The following is a 21,130-nucleotide window of genomic DNA, read 5'->3' on the forward strand; positions in this document are numbered from 1 at the left end:
GTGTTTGCGGTTAAGTTTTGTTTTGTGTGGTGGTACTTTGGGGGAAACTCACTAAGCTTTGTGCTTACGGTTTTAGTTTATTGTTTCAGGTGCTTCAGATGATTTTGGCAAGGCGAAGGCGTAACCGTACACATCCTTGGTTTTACAACAGATTGGATCTTGGGAAAACTCTTATTTTCAAATAATATTTGAGAACACTATTTTTGTAAACATTTTATTAGTAAAATGATTGTTTTGAAAAGTTTAAAATTTCTTGAAATTTTCAGGACGTTAAAAATGACTGATTGGGCCTAGGCATTCCAGTTTGAGGATTGACTGGTAGGGGTGTAAACGAGCTAACGAGCTGAGCCGAGCCCGAGCCTAACCAAGCTCGAGCTCAGCTCTGTTAAAAATTTCAAGGCTCGGGCTCGAGCTCGGCTCGTTTCGAGCTTAATATTCAAATATCAAGATCGGCTCATTAGGATTTAACAGACTCGAGCTCGGCTCGGGATCGACTCGTTTGGCACACGAGCCTAAATGAGCCTAAGCTCGGCTCGAGCTCGGCTTTTTAATTTGTGCAAACAAGCTCGTTTAAGCTTCTTGAGCTCATTGAAAAGCTTGTTTATTATACATTCTAGCAAAAAAAAATACTAAATAAACTTATAGATTTAACCATGCACACATTACATGATAAGTAAAATAACTCCATATTAAAAAAAACACTTAAACTTCAAATTAATAACTACTAAGTGACTAGATACTGCAAAATAAGACTTAAAGCACAAGATTAAGTCTTTCAAAAACAAAATTCTTCCTTGATGAAAATCATGTAACTTCACTCCACATTACGACATCTGTAAAATGCAAAAAATTCATTTCAACTCAACATTTTCATAATTTTATTGAAAAAGAAGAAAACATGTTTAGAGAAAATAATCCCAACCTTTATACAAAAAGCATCACGTTCCACAATCCACAATTTATACAATCTTATCCCCTTGCCCTTAATAAAGAAGCATGAATTTCAGGTTAAATGCAGAAAATTCCAAATCTTTGCAACAAAAAAAAGTCCAGATTAATTGTAAAGAAAGTCAAATTATACCGTCGATTAGTTTGTTGTAGCAACAGTTAGTAAAACCTCAGCAGGAGCTTCCTCCTTCTGTAAAAAAAAAGAGATAACTAACGATTAATATTTTATAATAATAAAATAGCAATTATTATTTGCTTTAGGTTTTTGAAATACACCTTCAACATTTTCTTGACTCTATGTAGATGCCTAATAACATTTGTATCTGGTGCCAATGAAGCTCGATGGGGATCAATAACTCTACCCCCGACACTAAAACTTGCCTCAGATGCAACAGTAGAAATTGGAATTGCAAGTACATCTCTAGTCATCATGGACAAAACATGATACTTTAATTTGTGCACATTCCACCACTCCAATGCATTAAATGATTTCATCCCCCCTTGTACTTACTCCCTATAAACACCTTCTTCTAAATACATATCTAATTCTGACTTTTTTGGTCTCTCTAAATCTACATTCTTTATAAACTCTCCAAATGCCTCCCATCCCGATCCAAGTGATGTACATTCATTCGATCCTGAAACGTTGTTTCATCCACATTCACTTCCATGGGTTGCAGCTTCCCTAACTAATGTATCATGTATTTCTACATACTCTGTATACATTTCATAAAGTGCATTCTTTACTTTTGTAATGTTCTCATCAGGATTTTGATACGTTGTTGGAAAACTAAATTCAACCAATTTCATCTTGAACTGTGGATCTAAAATAGAAGCTATCGCCATAACAAGATGGCACTCAACCCAATACTTATCAAATTTTTCCTTCATCTTTTTCACCATATCACGGATAAAATCATTCTCAAACAACGCACCGTTATCCAAAGTTTGCTTCACTCTGAACACTTCAATAAGATATAAATTAGCAGTTGGGTAGTCACTGCCTGAGATGATGTCCGTACACACCTTAAAAACTTTCAAAAGGTCACATAGACTTTCCACATTAGCCCAATCTTCCTTGCTTAGCAAATGATTGAAATGAGGTTCATACTCTGCATATCTGAAAAAGCAAAAAGTATTAGTGAATATGGACAAGTATTTAGAAGAAAATATTAAAAATTATAATTAGGGGTGTAAACAAGCCGAGCCGAGCCCGAGCCTGACCAAGCTTGAGCTCGAGCTCGATTCGAGCCTTAAAATGAAGCTCGAGCTCGGCTCGTGAACAAATTAGTGGGCTCGCGAGCCTAATCGAACCTATATATATATATATATATATATATATATATATATATATATATATATGTGTGTGTGTGTGTGTGTGTGTGTGTGTGTGTGTGTGTATATATACACATATATATAGGCTCGTTTAGGCTCGCAAGCCCACTAATTGAAGCTCGGCTCGAGCTCGTTTAATAAACGAGCCTCATATTAAGGCTCGAGCTCGGCTTGGCCTCGTTTAATTCGATCTCAAGTCGAGCTTTTAACGAGTCGATCCCGAGTAGCTCACGAGTAGCTCGGCTCACTTACACACCTAATTATAATCATGTAATGTATACCCTGGAAAAGCATCCTTAAACTTCAAGGCAGAAGATAACATATCATAGGTTGAATTCCATTGTGTTGGCACGTCAAGAAATAATTTTTGATCACGTATTTGTAGCTGATGCACAACATTTGAAAATGTTTGACGTCTACCCTCACGAACATCCTCGATAACATACTTAATTATTGTAAGACCTCTTTCACAAGAAGATTCAATATATGTGCACAACACCTTATATGAAACAATTTACCACCACAATAAAGTTTTCTTACCCTCAAAAAAATTTCTTTCAATCTTTTTACCGCTCTGTCATTATAAGTTGCATTGTCTACTGATATGGTGAATATTTTATCTTCAATTTCCCACTCTTTCAAACATTTGTAAATACATTCAGCAATATCAAAACCGGTACGAGGAGGAGGAACATACACAAAACTCAATACACATTTTTGTAATCTGTAAGAAAAGGTTGAGATACAAAATTAAAAATGAGAGATTAAAAATGAAATAGTAAATATTAAATTTGATAAAGTCGTTAACCCTCCAATTCTGGTCAATGAAGTGTCCAGTAATAACCATATACTCAATTTTTTGATGCGAGGACTTCCAACAATCAGTTGTTAAACATATTTTTGAGGCAGCTTTAGTAAGGGCTTTTAACTTCTTCTTCTCGTGCTCATATACCTTAAAATAGTCTGATGTAGCTTTGCATACTTTTTCAAACAATGGATTGGCAATCTTCATCATCTTCACATACATGTCATCTTCCACGATTTTAAAAGGTTGCTCGATACACAGCAACCAATTAGCTATGGCTTCCCTCATCTTGTTAGCATCATATTTTGCATTTGGACCGATTAATATTTGAGGCTTAGCAAATTCTGAATCAACATTAGCGTCACTTGGCGGAAAATTTAACAATTTTTGGTTTTTTTTCGTGTTCTTTATGAGGTAAGCAGCTTCTTAGGTGTCTAGCCATTGTGGATGTAGGACCTGATCCAACCTTAGATAATCTTGTTTTACAATGCTTACATTCGAGTTTTTGTGTACCATCTTTGTGGGTAACCACAACAAAATCATTCCATACTTCTGATTTTTTCTGCCGCTTCCGCTTCAACTGCACTTCATCTTCACCGGTTTCTGGATGTTCTTGTCTCACATTTGCATTTTGAGTGGATGTATTTACATTTGAAGTGGTTGTATGCTCCTCACCATCAATACGGGCACCGATTTCACCCACCCCTTGCATTGGACTTGATGGATTTGAAATCACACCATCATCCATAAGATATGTCAAAAACAAAACTGATTAAGCAAAAAAATGCACAACTTAAAAGTTATGGGAGTTTGGCAACGTTTGTGTAAAATGGAAATCAAAATTTAAGTCACCCGCAATCTTTGTGTTAATTGTTAAATGGAATAGAATATTGTAATTTCATTAATTTCGTCACTTTTTGATTAACTAAAGATTATACCGTCAAGAGTAAACAAGAGAAACACAACATACTTGGAACTGATTTGCAACAAATTTTTGGAGGTTTGACTAGAAACACTAGATAATATATGTATAGAACTGATCAGATAGTATAGTTAATGTTTGGGAATCGAGATGATAAAACAACATGAAATCAACTAATTGAAAAATCATACCTCGAGAATGGAGATGATCGTCGTTGTCGGTAACGACTACGGACCGAACTTCAACAAATGATATTGAAAAATGGAACCGCCAGGCGGGAAGTCAGGAACCCTAACCCTTTTACGTGAAAATGAGAGTGAAAATTGAAAACTGAGAAGTCGAAAGCTTAATTCTTAAGTCGTAAAGATCACTCTTACTTGATTTGTATTTTACATAAATGATTAATTGAAAAACAGTCTTAAGTTATTTACTTTTTGATATATCATAAATATATAAAAATATAATATTTAATTATAAGAAACTAAAATAACGTGAAGCCATTACTAGACTTCTAAGTTATATATAGATCATAAACTCGTAATTAGTATTATTATTTTGATATATAAAACAAAAATATATTTTCAAATTATAATGTATAGAGCATAGACTAATATATAAAATAAAAATACAATTTTAAAAATATACTTAGGCTCGATTAGGCTCACGAGCCTATACAAGCTTCACAACAAAAGCTCGGGCTCGGCTCGTTTAATAAATGAGCCTTCAAGGTGAGCTCGAGCTCAGCTCAGTCTCGTTTAACTCGAGCTCGAGTCGAGCTATTATCGAGTCGATCCTGAGTAGCTCGGATCGCTTACACCCCTACTGGCTAGGACGAGGCATTCCAGTTTGATGACTAATTGGGTCGGGGGTAATCCAATTTGATGGCTATGGACCTGAGGGTATTCCAGTTTGGTGACTGATTGGACCCGTTTTATATTGGCATTCCAGTCCAATGACTGATTGAGTCGAGGCATTCCAGTCTGAGGACTGATTGGGCCGAGGCATTCCTGTTTGAGGACTGATTGGGTCTGGGGTAATCCAACCTGATGGTTGTGGACTCGAGGGTATTCCAGTCTAATGACTGATTGGAACCAACATGCATGATTGTATATTTTATCTATTTATGTGGTGGTACTTTGGGGGAACTCACTAAGCTTCATGCTTACGATTTCAGTTTTATGTTTTAAGTACTTCAGATGATCATGACAAGGCAAATGCTTGATCGTTCACATCATCCTGTATTTTTATGAGATTGTGATTTTGGGATACTCTAATTCATGTTTATGACTTTTGGAAACTATGATTTGTAACACTTATGGTTTTGGATTGGTTTCAAAAATGAAAAATTTTACCCTGAATTTTGGGATGTTACAAGTTGGTATCAAAGCCCAAGTTTGAGTGAATTGGATGAGAATTCGTGTGAATCCATACTCAAACTAAGGATATGTAAAAGTTTTCAAAATTATTTTCAAATGTAATCAAAGAAGGATGAGATGTGTACGATCATCCGGAGCAAGAAGGTGTACCCTAAAATACCCACATTGTTATTTTCTTGTGATGATTACGATAGAATTGCATGCTAGTTTGTAGGCTAGGGATCCTCAGGAATTGCATGATAGAATTGTCTGATGTGTGATGCCTGATAACCTGGGAGAATCTCTTGTATACTAAATGAAATTGACATCATTACTGTAGTTGCTTGGTGTGTGCGTCATAGTTGTACATAACTAAGATTTTATAGCCTGAGAATGTCTGACTTTAGCCTTACTTCTTGTTCTTGTCTGATGATGGGCTTAGGGTAGAATCCAGTATTCAACTGTCTCTGGGATTCAACGTTATCTATGATTAGCATGCACGAGTGGTTGTGGGGTTGGTGGAAGTTTCAGGAGTGAGTATGGGTGTAGCAGGCCATTTGAGGAATGTTTAGACACTCTTGAGATAGTAGACATTGGATATATGTGTATCCTAGATGTGTAACATCCCAAAAACAACGGTAAAATTTTTGTTTTTCTAAAACAACCCAATGACTATTATTGTTTACAAAACACTGTTTCCAAAAGTAATAATTACAAATTAGAGTGTCCCAAGATTGGATATCAAAAAAATCTGAAGGATGTGGACGATCAAGCCTTTACCTTACCACAATCATCTAAAGTACCTGAAACAGTAAGCATGAAGCTTAATGAGTCCTCCCCCCCCCCCCCCCCCAAGTACCACCATACAACATATAACATATACAATCATGCATGTTGGGTCCAATCAATCATCGGATCGGAATACCCTCTCGTCCATAGCCATCAGGCTAGATTATCCCCAAACCAATCAGTCATCAGATTGGAATGCCAATATGCAATGGGTCCACTCAGTCATCAGACTGGAATACCCTCGAGTACACAACCATCGGGTTGGATTACCCCCAGACTATTGGCTCATGCATATAGTAGTAAAGCCACAACTCAAAACCATAACATGTAGACATATACATAACATATAACATATAACCAGTTAACAGAAAAACAAGCAGATCTACAAATTACTACCGTATAGTAACATCCTATATCAAGATACAAATCTAACATATCACTACAGCATAGTGACATCCTCAAACCAGGATACATAACTCCGTGGGCCGACATTGGTGTCTTCAACCAACAAGTATAGTGGGGAAAATTCACCCGAATCAAAGGACTATGTGAGGTGAATGATTGGGTCTGGAAACAATGTGAGGTGATGATGATGATGATTCCTTGCAAGCCTCTTCAAAAGTTCACCTTCTTCTTCTTCTTCTTCTTCTTCTCTTTTTCTTCAAACCAAGAAATGCTCCCAAAATGGCCATGAATCAAGCAAGGGGTGAAGGCTAGGGTTTTCTGAGGCAAAAGAAGGTTTGGAGGTTGATAATGAACCCTAAAATGGGTTTAGAGGACTTAAATACAAGGTAAACCCTAAATGATCATGGGCTTGGGCTACTTCAGTTCTTAAGTTGTGAGACTAGTCCGGAACAAAAATTTCCATAATAACCCATCTTACGTCATGACCACTTAAAGATTACGTTGTGAGGCTCCATATCTTCCAAAATTCAACCTTTTGACTCCTTAAAACCCTAAATCGATCCATCCTAGAAAACGTCATTACAAGATGCTTGGGCCTAGTGTTTAGGAATTGCGTGTAAGGATCGACCTGATTGTTTATGGTATCTTAGTGCCAGTTGGTTTCACTACTCGAATGTTGCTTGCTTTGTGCTTTGTAGGACCCATATTGATGTGAGTTAGCTATTAAATGAATATGTTAAGTTACATGATACAAAGGTTAAATAATTTTAGAATGATTGATTCGGCCCTATTGCGCAACTCTCGTTTGCGTCTAACCGTTGTAGGGTTGGATCTTTTAGTCGAAAGATTTTTTAAGTTTTGTTGTATGAAATTGTATTCAGGAAGTAGTTAGCTAACATTAATAGGGGTTTTTTAGAAGCTGATAACAGGATGAGGTGGGGATCCTAGGAGAGCCGAGGAAGTGCTTTAGTGTGGGAGTTATGCTGTTTAGTGGATTTTGGTAGTATCATTATGAGGAGGTAAGTTAGAGGATTCAGGACGATTGTTGAGGGAAGTATGGATAGGTCTGGAAGGTAGTATTGGTACCATACTATTGGAAGCAAATGATCCATACTTGAATCAAGGGAAGTTACAAGGATTCTAAGGAGTTGGTTGATGGTTGATTTCAAGGTTGATACCATGATTCGTGATGGTGTTTCTGTATCTGTCGGTCTTTTGGATATGGTTGTTCAGGCTAAGGATGAGTCTGGTGATTGTTTTGGCTTTAGTAGTCATGTCAGTTTGGGTTTGAATAGTGTAGATTTAGATGAGTTAGTTGATTTGAGGTCTGGAGGACCTTGCTCGATGGTAGTGACAGTTGAGTGGTGGGACTCAATAAGGAGGCGATTGTTATGATCAGCTCAAGGATTGCAGCCAGAGGCTGAGTTATTGGCAAATGAATTGGAATGTCACTATCTTTGGCAGATGCTATGTTCTTCCAACTTTCCATGTTAAAAGGAGAGAGAGGGTAGACATATGATTTTCAGAGTTGAGATGTAAACCCAACATGAGGCTAGATGGATGCGGTCTTTAGCGGAAGAATGGAGGTGCGGGAATGAACAAGAGGATTTTTATGGTATGGTTGCCTTGAGATGAGATCAAGGGTCTGCTTTCTTGGGGTATAGGCAGGTAAGGAGCTAGCTGGAGTTTGCAGGTGATCAGTGAAGTGAATTGGGAGCAAAAAACTTGTTGTCTCTGATGTATTCTGACTATGAGAATGATGCCTTTTGTATTTATGAATGATTATTGCGATCAATTGACGATTGGGATTTGAAGGCGATGAGTGTAGTAATCCATTTATTTCTAGATAGGAAGTTGGTGTTTTGCTTATGTATTTGCATGGAATTCTTGATGTTGGAGGCAACCATGATTGGGGAGTTCCTGAGGTTTCCATCTGAGACTCAGAATCTCTTTGAATTTGATTGGTCTTTATCTAAAAGATTATCTTGTGTTGTGTTATATATATATATATATATATATATATATATATATATATATATATATATATATATATATATATATATATCCCAATAGTCAGGATTTTATGCATCCGGGTGAGCCAGTTTGAGTTTTGGTATGTTTGCAACATCAGTTGTTGGTGGTTCGAACCTTAAGTGGGCTAGAATTGGGTATTCTACTTAGAGGATCAGTGATATGTTTGAGTTATGGTTTCGTAAGAATGGGTCATAGGTATTTGTGGTTCGGGTATGCAAAACTTTGGTTTAGGATTTGGTCAAGATGGGGGTGCAGAAAAAATTGCCATCTGATGTATGTGTTTAGGAATGGAGGAGTCGTCTTCCCGACAAGAATCTGTTGGCCAAGGAGCCTGTTGTAGCTAGGGGTTCCTTTCGTGAACGCCAATGAATAGGTCAAGAGGCGGTTGGGTCGTCCAATTTGAGTAACGAGTGTTGAAGGATTTATCAGCTTATTGTATAGATTGATATCTATAGTCTAGGTTGGGCAGTTGCTAATTAGCCAGTCGGTTTCAAAGTTTGATATGTTTAGTCCTTCTTGGGTTTTGACGAGTATTGTAGTGGAATTATTATTCATACCAGGCTCAAGCTCGACATATGTCCTTGATTATTAGAAGTTCGGATGTTAGGGCAACGTTGTTTAGTTTTGCAAGGCGTGGGATCTTTGCTTCGCAATTCATTCCGGATAGATCTACAGGTACCACACCCTCTGGGTAAGTTTGTGGGAAAAAGGAATGCATTGGATTTAGGGCTAGTTATGCGTTCCCATGGGGATGTATGTAGGTTGAGTATGATAGCATGAGAGTAAATGGATCGAGTTATTGACATGGTTCTTAATTAGTAGCAACTTGTACTATGAAAGAAATTCTACATGATAAAGGAGTATGGTCGTGTTGGGTTCGATTAGCATTGAAGGGGATGTTGTTTGGGTTCCTGCAAGACGGTGGATTGATGGTTTAGTATCTTTAGGCTATGTGGTGCTAGTCGTGAGCCTCCAGGGCAGTGATGGGATGACGACAAGATCGACATAGTACCGTGAGCTTATCGTTTAGTGGTTAGAAGGTGTCACGATGTATCATGAACAAGTGGATGTATGATTCATATGGGTGGGACCTTGTATCCCTTTGATTGAGACTCTTAGGTCTTGGATTTTCAGTTTTCTTTGCATGTTTAGGTGTTATTGCATTGTGAGAGTAGGGAGACTCAGTGACCAGCTGGTTTGGATCATGTGGGAAATTAAAGGTTGTTAGGAGTAATAGTTGTGCATCAAGAGTCTATTACGAAGTGACTAAATTATGAACCCGTTGGCTTGCAGGCTGTTTATCATGAGTTTGGTTACTAATGTTGGGTTTCAGTTATGGAATCTAGAGTCATGAAGTTCATTGTGAATATCTCAAGTGATTTGTCAAGTGGAGGTACATTTGAGTTGATAAGGGATTTGGATGCAATGTGAAATCCTTGGATGAACCATCATTATATCCGTGGGAGCAGTGGGTTGATGATTACTTGCCAAGAAGTCAAGTGTGTATTTAAGGTTTTTGGACACAATTTTCGGATTTGGGATTGTGCGAAATTCGCGATCGGTATGTTTGAGAACTCTTTTCGCATGTTTTGGTGGTGTTCCTAGTCAGGGACTAGGGATATGTTCGAAGAATAAATGATCATCGGTCTTAGAGTTTGGCTTATGAAGTTTAGAACTGCTGGATTTCTGGTTTTGGGATGTACATTAATGGAGTTGTTTTGTGGTTGTAGTTTTAAGACTCCCCGACTGTGTAGTTCTCACTGAAAGTTGGGTCTTATAGTTAAGGAGAGAAAAATAGCCATTGTGATTGAGTACTCTCAAGATATTGGATTGTTACTGGCAGCTGCGAGTTTCCGAGTGGTCTCTCGAGTTTTCTTTATAAGATGCCTTGATTTCGAAGTAATTAAAGGGAGTTGTGGAATATGTTGGCGTGGTTCGTGTTTCACTACAATAGTTATTTAACTAAGACTCGTGTTGGGAGTCGCCTTGTTTTCGAGTTGAGGGTTTAACAGTAGTTAATAGTCAGACAAGGTATTAGATTTCCGGATTTCGGTTAGAGTAGTGATGATTATTCTTCAATGGTTAAATATAGTGGGTCAATGATTCATTATTAGTCAGGGTATGTAAGTTCCTCCAAGATTGGGTATTGATTGTAGTATGGGAAGGCGGTCGCCTGTATGAGTCGACTTCTCAGTTTAGATCAGGGTTGAGGAAGAATTGTCCAAGTTGTTGGGTATGTTTGGAGAGTAGTAAGGAGTGATTTCAATAACGAAATCCAGTTTAAGTGGAGGAAGTTTTAATATAAATAAGGTAAATTTTTTTTTTTTTTGAAATGTTTTGATAATAATATTATTCTGTTTTTAGAAACAAATTCCGCATTATAATTCTTTAAAAATGATATTCTGATTTTTAATAAACATAAATAAATCGATATTTTATGATTGTAAAACTGAAGATATTACACAAACTTAACCTACAAACCTTAACAAGGACAACGAAGATGAAAGGGTTCAACAAAATCAACCACCACCGTCATCAAGAAGAAGACAAAGGATAGGAAAGGGTAAAGAAAGTAGTCAATAATTTATTGTTTTAATTTAATAGAAGAGAGGAGAAATCACGGATAAGAAGTTAAGATGGGTTGGAATGTAAATTAGAAGTTAAGATGGGTTAGAATGTAAATTAGAAGGGTTGTCGACACGTGAACAATTTACCCGTAGCAGCCTTTCTTGCCGATGTGGCAGGCTAGCAGTTAATGTTTGGTCAACATTGATTGCCGCGGTTTCCCACGTGTACCTTTTATGAAAAACAATTATTCCTCATCGAAAATTATTAAACGTAGAATATAAAAATATACTGTATAATGCAAAGGACAACATATATCCTGAAAATCCTACGATCTTTAGGTATTTTACTTAAAAAGAAACAAAGAAGAGAATTATAATAATTATAATACTGTAATACAAAATACATGATCAATAATACATATATCAAAAAAATTCACGTTTGATTGTTCATTCACATTTTGGTTAATACTCACTTGTCTAAAAAGTGATTACCATTCATTTTGTTATTTATTTATTTATTATTATTATTATTAATGTTAATGATTCTATATTTAAATATTTAAATTTATATCTATTATTCCAGAAACATAACAAAAAAGTCCTTGTTGTTCGAATTTTCAATTTTGGCCTCAATACTTCTCTAGCACCATCCAATCCGTTGACTAATTAAGTAATCATACACACCCACCTGGACCTCGTCAACCAAATTATTATCGAATATCACATCGTCTTAATTCTTAAAAAAACCAGTTTTACTATCAATAGAATTTTAAAATTGGACTCTTTCTAGTTATAAGAATGAAGATTATTATATTGTAACGTATTTTCCTATGAATGTCTTTATCAAAGTTTGTTGTTGTGTAACGTTTTTTTTTCTGGGTATATTATCATTAATAAGTGACCATTCTCCATATTTTAATCATAACTTAACGTTGATATTAAAGTTTTTAGCTTCTTACAAATATATAAATTTTCGAAAAAAAAAACTTTGACTTATAAATGTCGGCTTGAGACCAATAAATTCAAGAAGCAGTCATTCTTCTCGAACGTCATGTTTGACTAAAAGTCAGATGTACAATCCAAGAAGCAGACTGTCCAACAACATCTCAGGTCCATCTTGTGCATCGAATCAAGCAAAGTTGGCAATTTGTATTAAAAAACATACGACTTAACTCATCGTGTAAACTTAATTTGTGATTGCGTTCGTTGAACGGAAAAACGATATATTATTATCATCATGTTATTTTATCCATGTTATCTTGTTAATAACATTGATAAATAATTATTAGGTCAAAGGAGATATGGAAAATATTAAACTTAAGGATTTCATGAACTTTATTTATAATCTTTTATTTTTTTTCTAAATTAAAAATAAAATCAATCATTTAAATATGTGCACAGTAAGCATAATATAAACAAATCATTTTCGATCTACCTGGAAATGAAATACAAATATTAATATATCATATCTATGTGTGTTTTCTATTATATAATTTTCGCCACATTGCCTCTTGGAATATAAAAAATAGTTATAACATCAAATAATTCTACATGATATAACAAAAATAATTAATACCAAACGTCAATAATAAATAACTATAGACTTGTGAGGTTTTTTAGGACGCTCATATACATCCGTAACCAACTACACAACAAACATTAAAAATCAAAATTTCCTATATATTTTTTACTCTATAGAGTTTTTATTTTCCGACATTTTAGATTTTTGTTCATCGACCCTTTTTGCTCATCTTCGGATTTTTGCACATGCGTATACTTTTTGGAGTTACTTCCACCAATTCATCTTCTTGAATATACTCAATGCAATCGTCAAGACTATAGTCCAATGTCGTGTCAAGAACAACTGCATACACCAAATCAAAATATGTCACATGTTAAATGCAACAAATAGTAACATAGTTTCATTTATTTTTATATTTATTGCATTTATATGATTGAATTGAGTGGGTTTCTTACCAGACACTTCTTTGTTAGAACGCACGTTTGTAGCAGCTTTCTTTTTGCATACATTGAGGGATAAATCACCGGGTCTTTGATGAATCCCAACAATCTGACCTTTGTACACTTCCATCCCTGGTTTTATAAACATTTGTCCTCTTTCTTGAGAACTTATAAGAGCATAAGAAGTCGAAACTCCATCCTCAAAAGCAACCTATAAACATAATGGGCAAAAAGGTCATTTCAACACAAAAAAAAAAAAAGCTTCTATGTCGTTAGAATGTATAGTTACCAAGGATCCGAGATCACGGGTCGACATGTCGCCCGCCCACGGCCCGTAACTATCGAATATCGTGTTGAGAATCGCGGTCCCTCGAGACGCGGTTAGAATCGCGTTTCTAAGTCCCAAAAGTCCACGCGTCGGGATTTTGTATTTAAGCAGCGTTGTTCCCTCCGATCTAAAAACAACAAAACCATCCAAGAATAAAAGACACCACTTAAGGAAACGAAAGAAAAAAAAAAGATAATTCATAATTCACAATACATACCCAAGCCCTTGCATATCAACCATTTGGCCCCGCCTTTTACCAAGAAGTTCAACAACCGACCCCATATGTACTTCAGGCACCTCCACTGTGGCAATCTGCAAGTATTAAAATTAAAATTTTCAATTAAAAAAATGTATAAATGACTTTTATCTAACTAAAATATTTGTACCTCGTAAGGTTCAAGCAACTTATCATCAACTCTCTTGTTGATTACTTTTGGAGGTCCCACCATGAACTCGTAATTTTCCCTTCGCCTAATCGTATGTAAATAAATAAATTCATAAAGAAAATATGGGGGAAATTGCATAATGCATAAAAAAACAATGTAAATAAATAAATAAATTCTTACATGTTTTCTATCAGTATTGTTAGGTGTAAAGTACCACGTCCACTAACAAGAAACGTATCAGCAGTTTCACCATCTTCAACTTTCATAGCTAAATTTCTTTCAATTTCCCGGTAGAGTCTGTCTCTTAAATTTCTACTAGTAACATACTTTCCCTGAAAGATAACCAAAGGGCATTTTAGACATTTGACCATAACTTGATATAAGTATATCATAACTTACCTCACGCCCAACAAATGGTGAAGTATTGATTGAGAAAGCCATTTTTACTGTAGGTTCTTCTACCCTAATTGCAGGTAATGCCTTTCCATCATTCTTATCAGCAATTGTCTCCCCAATCTGTGTAAAGAAACCATATTTAATCATCATCTTTCAAATAACTTTTAAAAATAAATAAATAAATAAATAAATAACTACCTGAATATCATTAATACCACAAACAGCACAAATATCACCAGCCTCCACACTCTCTGCAGGAGCTCTGTAGAATTTCTCAAACACAAATAATTCGCTCACTTTTCCAAATCTGCAGGCATCGTCTGATGTGCAAATCTGAAATAACAGTGTGTCATTATTTTCTCAAAAAAAAAATCATTTATTCAGTGAATTTGACACAATGACTTACACGAACATCCATGCCTCTATTCAGAACACCAGCATGTAACCTTCCTATAGCTATTTTCCCCTTGTGTTCATCATACTCTGTACTCGTGACCTTAAAAAAGAAACTAAAATTGAGAAATGAAACTTATAATAATAAAAGAAAATGAAGAAATGAGGAAGAACATTTTGGAAAAAAAGTCTAAAACTAACAAGCATTTGAAGTGATCCATCTTTCTTAATGCGAGGTCCTGGAATGCATCTAATTATTGACTCAAAAAGTGGGCCCAGATCATCTGCTAATTTATCAGGAGAAAGTCCAGCTTTTCCATGTATACCACTTGCATAAACTGCTTGGAAATCACACTGCAACAAAAGTTGACATTTTTATACATTTCTATTTATGGATGTTTCTAGTAGAAGATAGTACTCAAGATACCTGTTCATCAGATGCATTTAGTTCAATGAAGAGTTCAAAAGTGGAATTATAACAAATTCTGGACGTGCAGAAGGTCTATCGATTTTATTCACAACAACAACAACTGCAAGACCAAATTCAAGAGCTTTCTTTAAAACAAATCTTGTTTGTGGCATTGGGCCCTCAACAGAATCTACCTGAAAAGTGAAAACAAACACCATTTTTTAGATTTAGACACCAATTTATTATCAAACAACACTTTGTTTATAATAGTTAAATTGATAGAAAGATTACCACTAAAAGAACTCCCTCCACCATATTAAGGACACGTTCTACTTCACCTCCAAAGTCAGAATGTCCAGGAGTGTCGATAATGTTCATTTTTGTGTCTTTGTAAGTGATAGATGTGTTTTTACTAAGGATTGTAATTCCTCTCTCACGTTCTAGGTCATTTGAGTCCATAATTCTTTCTTCTACAACTTGATTATCACGAAATACCTGCAAAAAAGTAGGGAATTTTCGGTTCATTAACATGTAAATTTAATTAAACAATGATAGGTCGCGTCGTAACACGTAAAGGAAGCTTATCCAAAGAAATAAAGAGTACAAATTTATCTGATGTAACCACAATTTGGATATACGATATTTCCTTTGGTAATTATCTGTTTAAAAAGCTGAAGATTGTGATACAAAAAGTTTAAATGATGAATGATATATGTAAAGGAAGTATATATATGCTTACTTTTGCTTGCTTCAACATTGCATCAACCAGAGTTGTCTTTCCATGATCGACATGAGCAACAATTGCAATATTCCTTATGTCGTTTCTCCTCACTAATGTGACCTTTTTCTCTGCATCAAAAGAAACATGATAAAACACGCCAGAAAAACGAAAGCAGCTAATCAAGATTAGTTTCATGTTGCAACGCTCAGGCTTATATGTTTGACATTTAATCGAACACCACGAATGCAATAGAAATTTGCAAGAGGGGAATTGATAGGACCAATTGAATAATATTACAAAATTTAAGCATGGTTTAAGAACCCAAGGAAGATTAATAATGAAATTACAAAGGATTGAAACCATTTAAGCGAAGAACAATTACCGGTAGTGGTTTCAGTGGCCTCAGCTTCAGAAACAGAGCATTTGATGAAACTAGGAAGAGGGTTTCTTCTGGAACGCGAGAAAGTTGGAGACTTGATTTTAGAAAATGAATAAGAAGATAAGGTGCGACCAACGGAGAGTTGGGTTCTTAGAAAAGGTGAGGATAAAGGGAAACCCTTTTGATTAGGGTTTAGTGTTGGAGTGATAGAGTTATGTATTCCAACAGCCATTTCCATTGATGATTGACTCCCTCACTGACTCAAAGTTCACAGTCTATGAACAGAGAGGGAGCAAAATCAAAATGGGATTGCAGTGAAAAACGACGGAGAGAAACTAGAAGACGACAGACCTTCTACTCTTCTAGAGAAGTAAAGATGATTGGGAAAGAAAATGTATGGCTTGCATTTAGACTTGAAGATGGGCTAGTGTGGGGTGATCGGGTAAAGGATATTTATGTAAAATATCTTGCACCAAATGATATGGGCTGAATCTTGGGTTCGTGAATACTTAAGTTAAAGGGCTAAGTTTTTCGACTTTTCATTCTTTGTGGAAAATACCCACGAAAATACGAAAGCTAATAGATAACACCACCTCATAAACTCTCAAAATTTTGATGCATAATAGAGATACCAAAAACGGTTTAATTAAACAAAATTTATCTGCGTTTATAGAAACGATACTAAGTTTGAATAGAACGTTAGGTTGACATTTGAATGAAGACGCTGGAAGAAAAAAATTTACAGATGTAATACATTTGGTGCAAATTCAGCAAAGAGCAACACCCAAGTAAAAAGTAATTGGCTGAAGGTTAACATATTGTGTATATTTGTCTTGTTTTAAAAGTGATATATTTGATATAAAAAGGATTCTTTTAATTAATTTTTATAATGAACTTTGATTAGATAACAACAATAACAAAAAATTAAAGCTCAGAAGCGCTTTTAACTCGTCTGAAATCAGAGAGGAGTAAGGGACCAGCCTTACGATTCAGCGCATTTTCATCACGGCTTCAGATATGCAGCAGCCGGGAATCGAACCCGGGTCTGTACCGTGGCAGGGTACTATTCTACCACTAGACCACTGGTGCTTGTTGAAAACCTACTGAATAATATTTTTATATCTTAGAAACAAAACCAAATGTAGCATGCCTTCTAACATTGGATGACTAGGCCACAGTGCTCCACGCTTTTACTCGCTGCATTCATTTATTCTTGGTCACAGACAAATATCTTTGCTAAACCTTATAGTCATTTATCATTTATTCGTAGATGATAATGATAATTAATCAAATGGATTATAATTCAACAAAATTATCAATGTTCTATTGAATTATGTTTTAATCATTAAGAAGAATATTGATTAAAAATATACACCAACTTAAATAGTAAGGAACACATCAATCAGTAAAGCTAATCCGACTTATATTAAATCTTTGAGATATTAACAAAAATAACTATTAATTTATTAAACATAATAAAACAACGTACGTTTTTAAAGGTGCAAAACATGTTTTTATACCTTTATATTTTTAAAGGTACAAAATATGTTTTGTAACTTTACAAACATATTAAACATAATAAAACATTTTTATATCTTTATAAATATATAAATATGTTTATATTTATTTGATTCTTGTGTTTTTAGTAATGAAGAGAACCACATTCACGTCAGCTAGAAGTCCAAGTTATCTTACATAAACTAGAGATGAGTATATGACCCGTTGGATCGGACCGGACCCAGACCGAACCGGATATTCACATTAATGGACGAATTTTGGGTTTTGTTTTAACCAATAATCAGGTTTCGGGTTTAGACCGGACCGTACAAGGAATGTGGGACTTAACCCGGACCGGACCGGATTCTTTTTTTAATGCAAATGAGAAATTTGCAAATTGCCGATGTGCTGAAATCACCAAATGATAAATGGTGAAATTGGTTTTGATTTGTCATTAGTCATCATTCGTTTATTTGTGATAAAATATTTAAGGGATTTGTGAAATATTATATTTCGTCAAATAGTTTTAAATGACATCATTTCGCTAAACGATTATTTGATCATGAAAACGGATAAATTTTACTAAAAGCTAAACATACATTTTTCCTATAAAACAATGAGTTCTTATAAAAGTGTCAAAAGATGATAAATGGTTTGACTATTGACTTCAAATTGATATCTTCTACAGTGAGCTATGTCTTCACGCACGCATAAAAATATAAAATAATAATAATAATAATAATAATAATAATAATAACAACTTAATGTAAGTATACATATGCAAGAAATATTATAAGTTATAACCACGTTGACATTTTTGTGACAAAATTTAAAACTAAACATGCAAATTTCAAAAAAAACCATATCGACCAAACTTGTAATTTTCCTGGAACCGGACTAAAACCGTAAACAACACTGTCAAAATCTTATTCGGTCTAAGAGCCTAACCTTGATTTGGTACCCAGAACCGAAACTGGACCCGATACACCTAACCCGATCCGATTTTCGAGTAAGGTAATTCATGATTTCCGGTCTTTGGGTTTTCAGTCTTCAGACCGGTTCGGTCCGGGTCCGACCAGTTGTTCATCCCTAACATAAATTGAAAGTAGCCTACTATAGGGGGGTGACATGATAAATGAGAAATATGAAAGAATAAATGACAAGCTTCGGGTATTAAAATAACAAAAAAAAATACTTGGGATAAATATGTATTAAAGTGTCAAACTTAAGGGCTTCCATATCAAATAACCTAATAAAAATGACCAAGTTTTGTGTGTTTTAAAAAATAACATTTTTGTTAGGATTGGGGTTTTTCGGACATTCCATACTATATATATATATATATATATATATATATATATATATATATATATATATATATATATATATATATATATATATATATATATATAAAAGATCATATAGTAACTCAAATTTTAATATGAACCGTGAAGATAATTTTTTGCCTTAAGATTGAAAAACTAAATGGTAAATATTTAATTTTATTTATTGTTAAAATCTCACGAGATGATATTCGATTTAGTAATTAATTACAAAAAATTGACAATTTCTGACGAAAGTTACATGTTTAGAGCAAAGAAACGATAAACAATAAAAAGAAGAAAAAAAGAAAAAAAATAAATGGAAGTCAACTCCCTCCACTTGTCTCAACAAAAAGAGCTCATTTCTATGCCAAGTATCCAACCCTTAATTTTTTTCTACGTTCTTGATTTTTCGGCCATAACTTTTTTTTTTGAAAAAAAACATATTTTTTAAAATTTTAATTCTCTATCAAATGAGTACAATCATTAAAATTAAAAAAAAATAATAATAATTTAAAAATAAAACAGAAAAAAAAATTATCCAAAAATTAAAAAAAAAAAAAAGAATACTTATACACACTTACCAGTGACTTTGTAAAAAGAATTTTTAACAAAATAAGTTTTCCAAGTGTTTATGTTTTAATTTTAATAAATATTTGTTTTTATATAAAATAAAGAATTTTTTTTTATTCAAAATCAAAATAACAAATGATAAAGTTCTTCGTAATACTATTTTATTGAGTTTCTAAAAAAATTCAAAAGTATTATTATTAAGGATAAGAACGTTTTATTTAAATGATCTTAACTTTTTATAAAAAATAAAACATAAAAAATTTCGTTTTCTAAACTAAAAATCATTTTAAAGGTTTATTATATATATATATTATATATTATGAACCTTTTGAAAATTAGTTTATTTAAGTTTTAATTTATTATAGCAGTCTGCATATATGTTAAAAAACAATCATATTTTTTATTACAGACTGCAGCCGTTTGATCCATCTCTTTTACTGCACAAGTTTATGAAGGCGGTCCGCAGACTTCATGAATTTTCGCTTCGAAAAAACAAACATCATCTTAGAAGATCAATTTCGTCATTTTTTTTTTCTGTTTATGATTTGTAATATGTTAATTTGAATTTTTAATATTTAACATTGTTCATGATATTTATTGGCTCACCAAGAGCAGGGATGGGCGCCATCCTTGGAGTACCGCCTTCCACATCACCTATGTCAATCTTGTTCTTGCTTCCACATCTTCCATCCTTAAAAATTAATACCATTTCAAGCAAAATATGTCTAAAAACTAATGATTAAAAAAAAAATACAAGGGTTATATCTCCTTCAGGCTTCATCTTCTGTTTCGTAATATATTCTCATAAATTTGTTCAAAGTCGTCCTAAAACCTAAATGATTATGTACCCTATCATACCTTGTAGCAACACTCAAATTTGCAGCGCTTTTGACTGAATAAATCATAAATGTATTAGTGATCTAAACTTCCATATCATGCCCGGATGTTATTGCCGGAGTTTTACGCAGGTGAATCAAACGAGAAAAAAATAAATTACAGTTTACATATAACTTATATACATTTTTTAGTTAAAAAAATACCGTAATTTTTTTGACACATTATAAAAAAATTAAAGCTCAGAAGCACCTTTAACTCGTCTGTGATCAGAGAGGAGTAAGGGACCAGCCTTACAAATCAGCGCATTATCATCACAGCTTCAAATATGCACCAGCCGGGAATCGAACCCGGGTCTGTACCGTGGCAGGGTACTATTCTACCACTAGACCACTGGTGCTTGATGTATTTGTAATGGATTTTAGCCTTGTTGCTTAACAATTACTATAATACAATGTAAAATTCTATGACAGTGATCTTATCAATAGGAAATCAATGAAATAACATACTTTAAGATAAGTTTCTGAATGAAATATATATATTCATGAATTATATGATTAAATAATTGGGTATGAATATTACAATTCTACAAAATAAATATATGATATATAATTTATCAGATATTAAAGAAATAACTTACTAATTTATTATGTTTTACTACCAGTTAGCTAGTTCAAAAGTAATCTTAATTTTTATTTTTGAAAGACATAAATCAATAGATATTTAAAAAAAAAAAGACATGAAGTTTTAATAAACAATGCAGCAGCCTC

General features: G+C 34.1%; 1 protein-coding gene, 1 long non-coding RNA gene and 2 other non-coding genes across 4 annotated transcripts; all 4 read right to left on the reverse strand.

Annotated features, from left to right (window-relative positions):
* Positions 1-647: 647 nt before the first annotated feature.
* Positions 648-2,043, reverse strand: LOC122198155 (uncharacterized). The gene is made up of 3 exons (XR_006192032.2): positions 1,225-2,043; positions 923-1,138; positions 648-833 (listed from the first exon to the last, which is right to left on the reverse strand). It is a non-coding gene; the product is annotated as an uncharacterized LOC122198155 (long non-coding RNA).
* A 10,626-nt stretch (positions 2,044-12,669) lies between these two features.
* Positions 12,670-16,531, reverse strand: LOC111887603 (putative elongation factor TypA-like SVR3, chloroplastic). Its single transcript, XM_023883773.3, is given in 15 exon segments — positions 12,670-13,024; positions 13,138-13,333; positions 13,412-13,577; positions 13,668-13,762; positions 13,837-13,921; positions 14,017-14,168; positions 14,236-14,352; positions 14,431-14,565; positions 14,639-14,728; positions 14,827-14,979; positions 15,053-15,102; positions 15,105-15,228; positions 15,326-15,529; positions 15,774-15,883; positions 16,138-16,531. Coding segments are annotated over 15 exon segments (2,046 nt in total). The 5' UTR covers positions 16,373-16,531; the 3' UTR covers positions 12,670-12,890.
* Positions 16,532-17,152: 621 nt separating this feature from the next.
* TRNAG-GCC (transfer RNA glycine (anticodon GCC)) lies at positions 17,153-17,223 on the reverse strand. The gene has a single exon. It is a non-coding gene; the product is annotated as a tRNA-Gly (tRNA).
* A 3,466-nt stretch (positions 17,224-20,689) lies between these two features.
* On the reverse strand, positions 20,690-20,760 carry TRNAG-GCC (transfer RNA glycine (anticodon GCC)). The gene has a single exon. It is a non-coding gene; the product is annotated as a tRNA-Gly (tRNA).
* Between the last annotated feature and the right edge of the window lie 370 nt (positions 20,761-21,130).

Source organism: Lactuca sativa, chromosome 5 (genome assembly GCF_002870075.4).
Source record: "Lactuca sativa cultivar Salinas chromosome 5, Lsat_Salinas_v11, whole genome shotgun sequence".
NCBI lineage: Eukaryota > Viridiplantae > Streptophyta > Magnoliopsida > Asterales > Asteraceae > Lactuca > Lactuca sativa.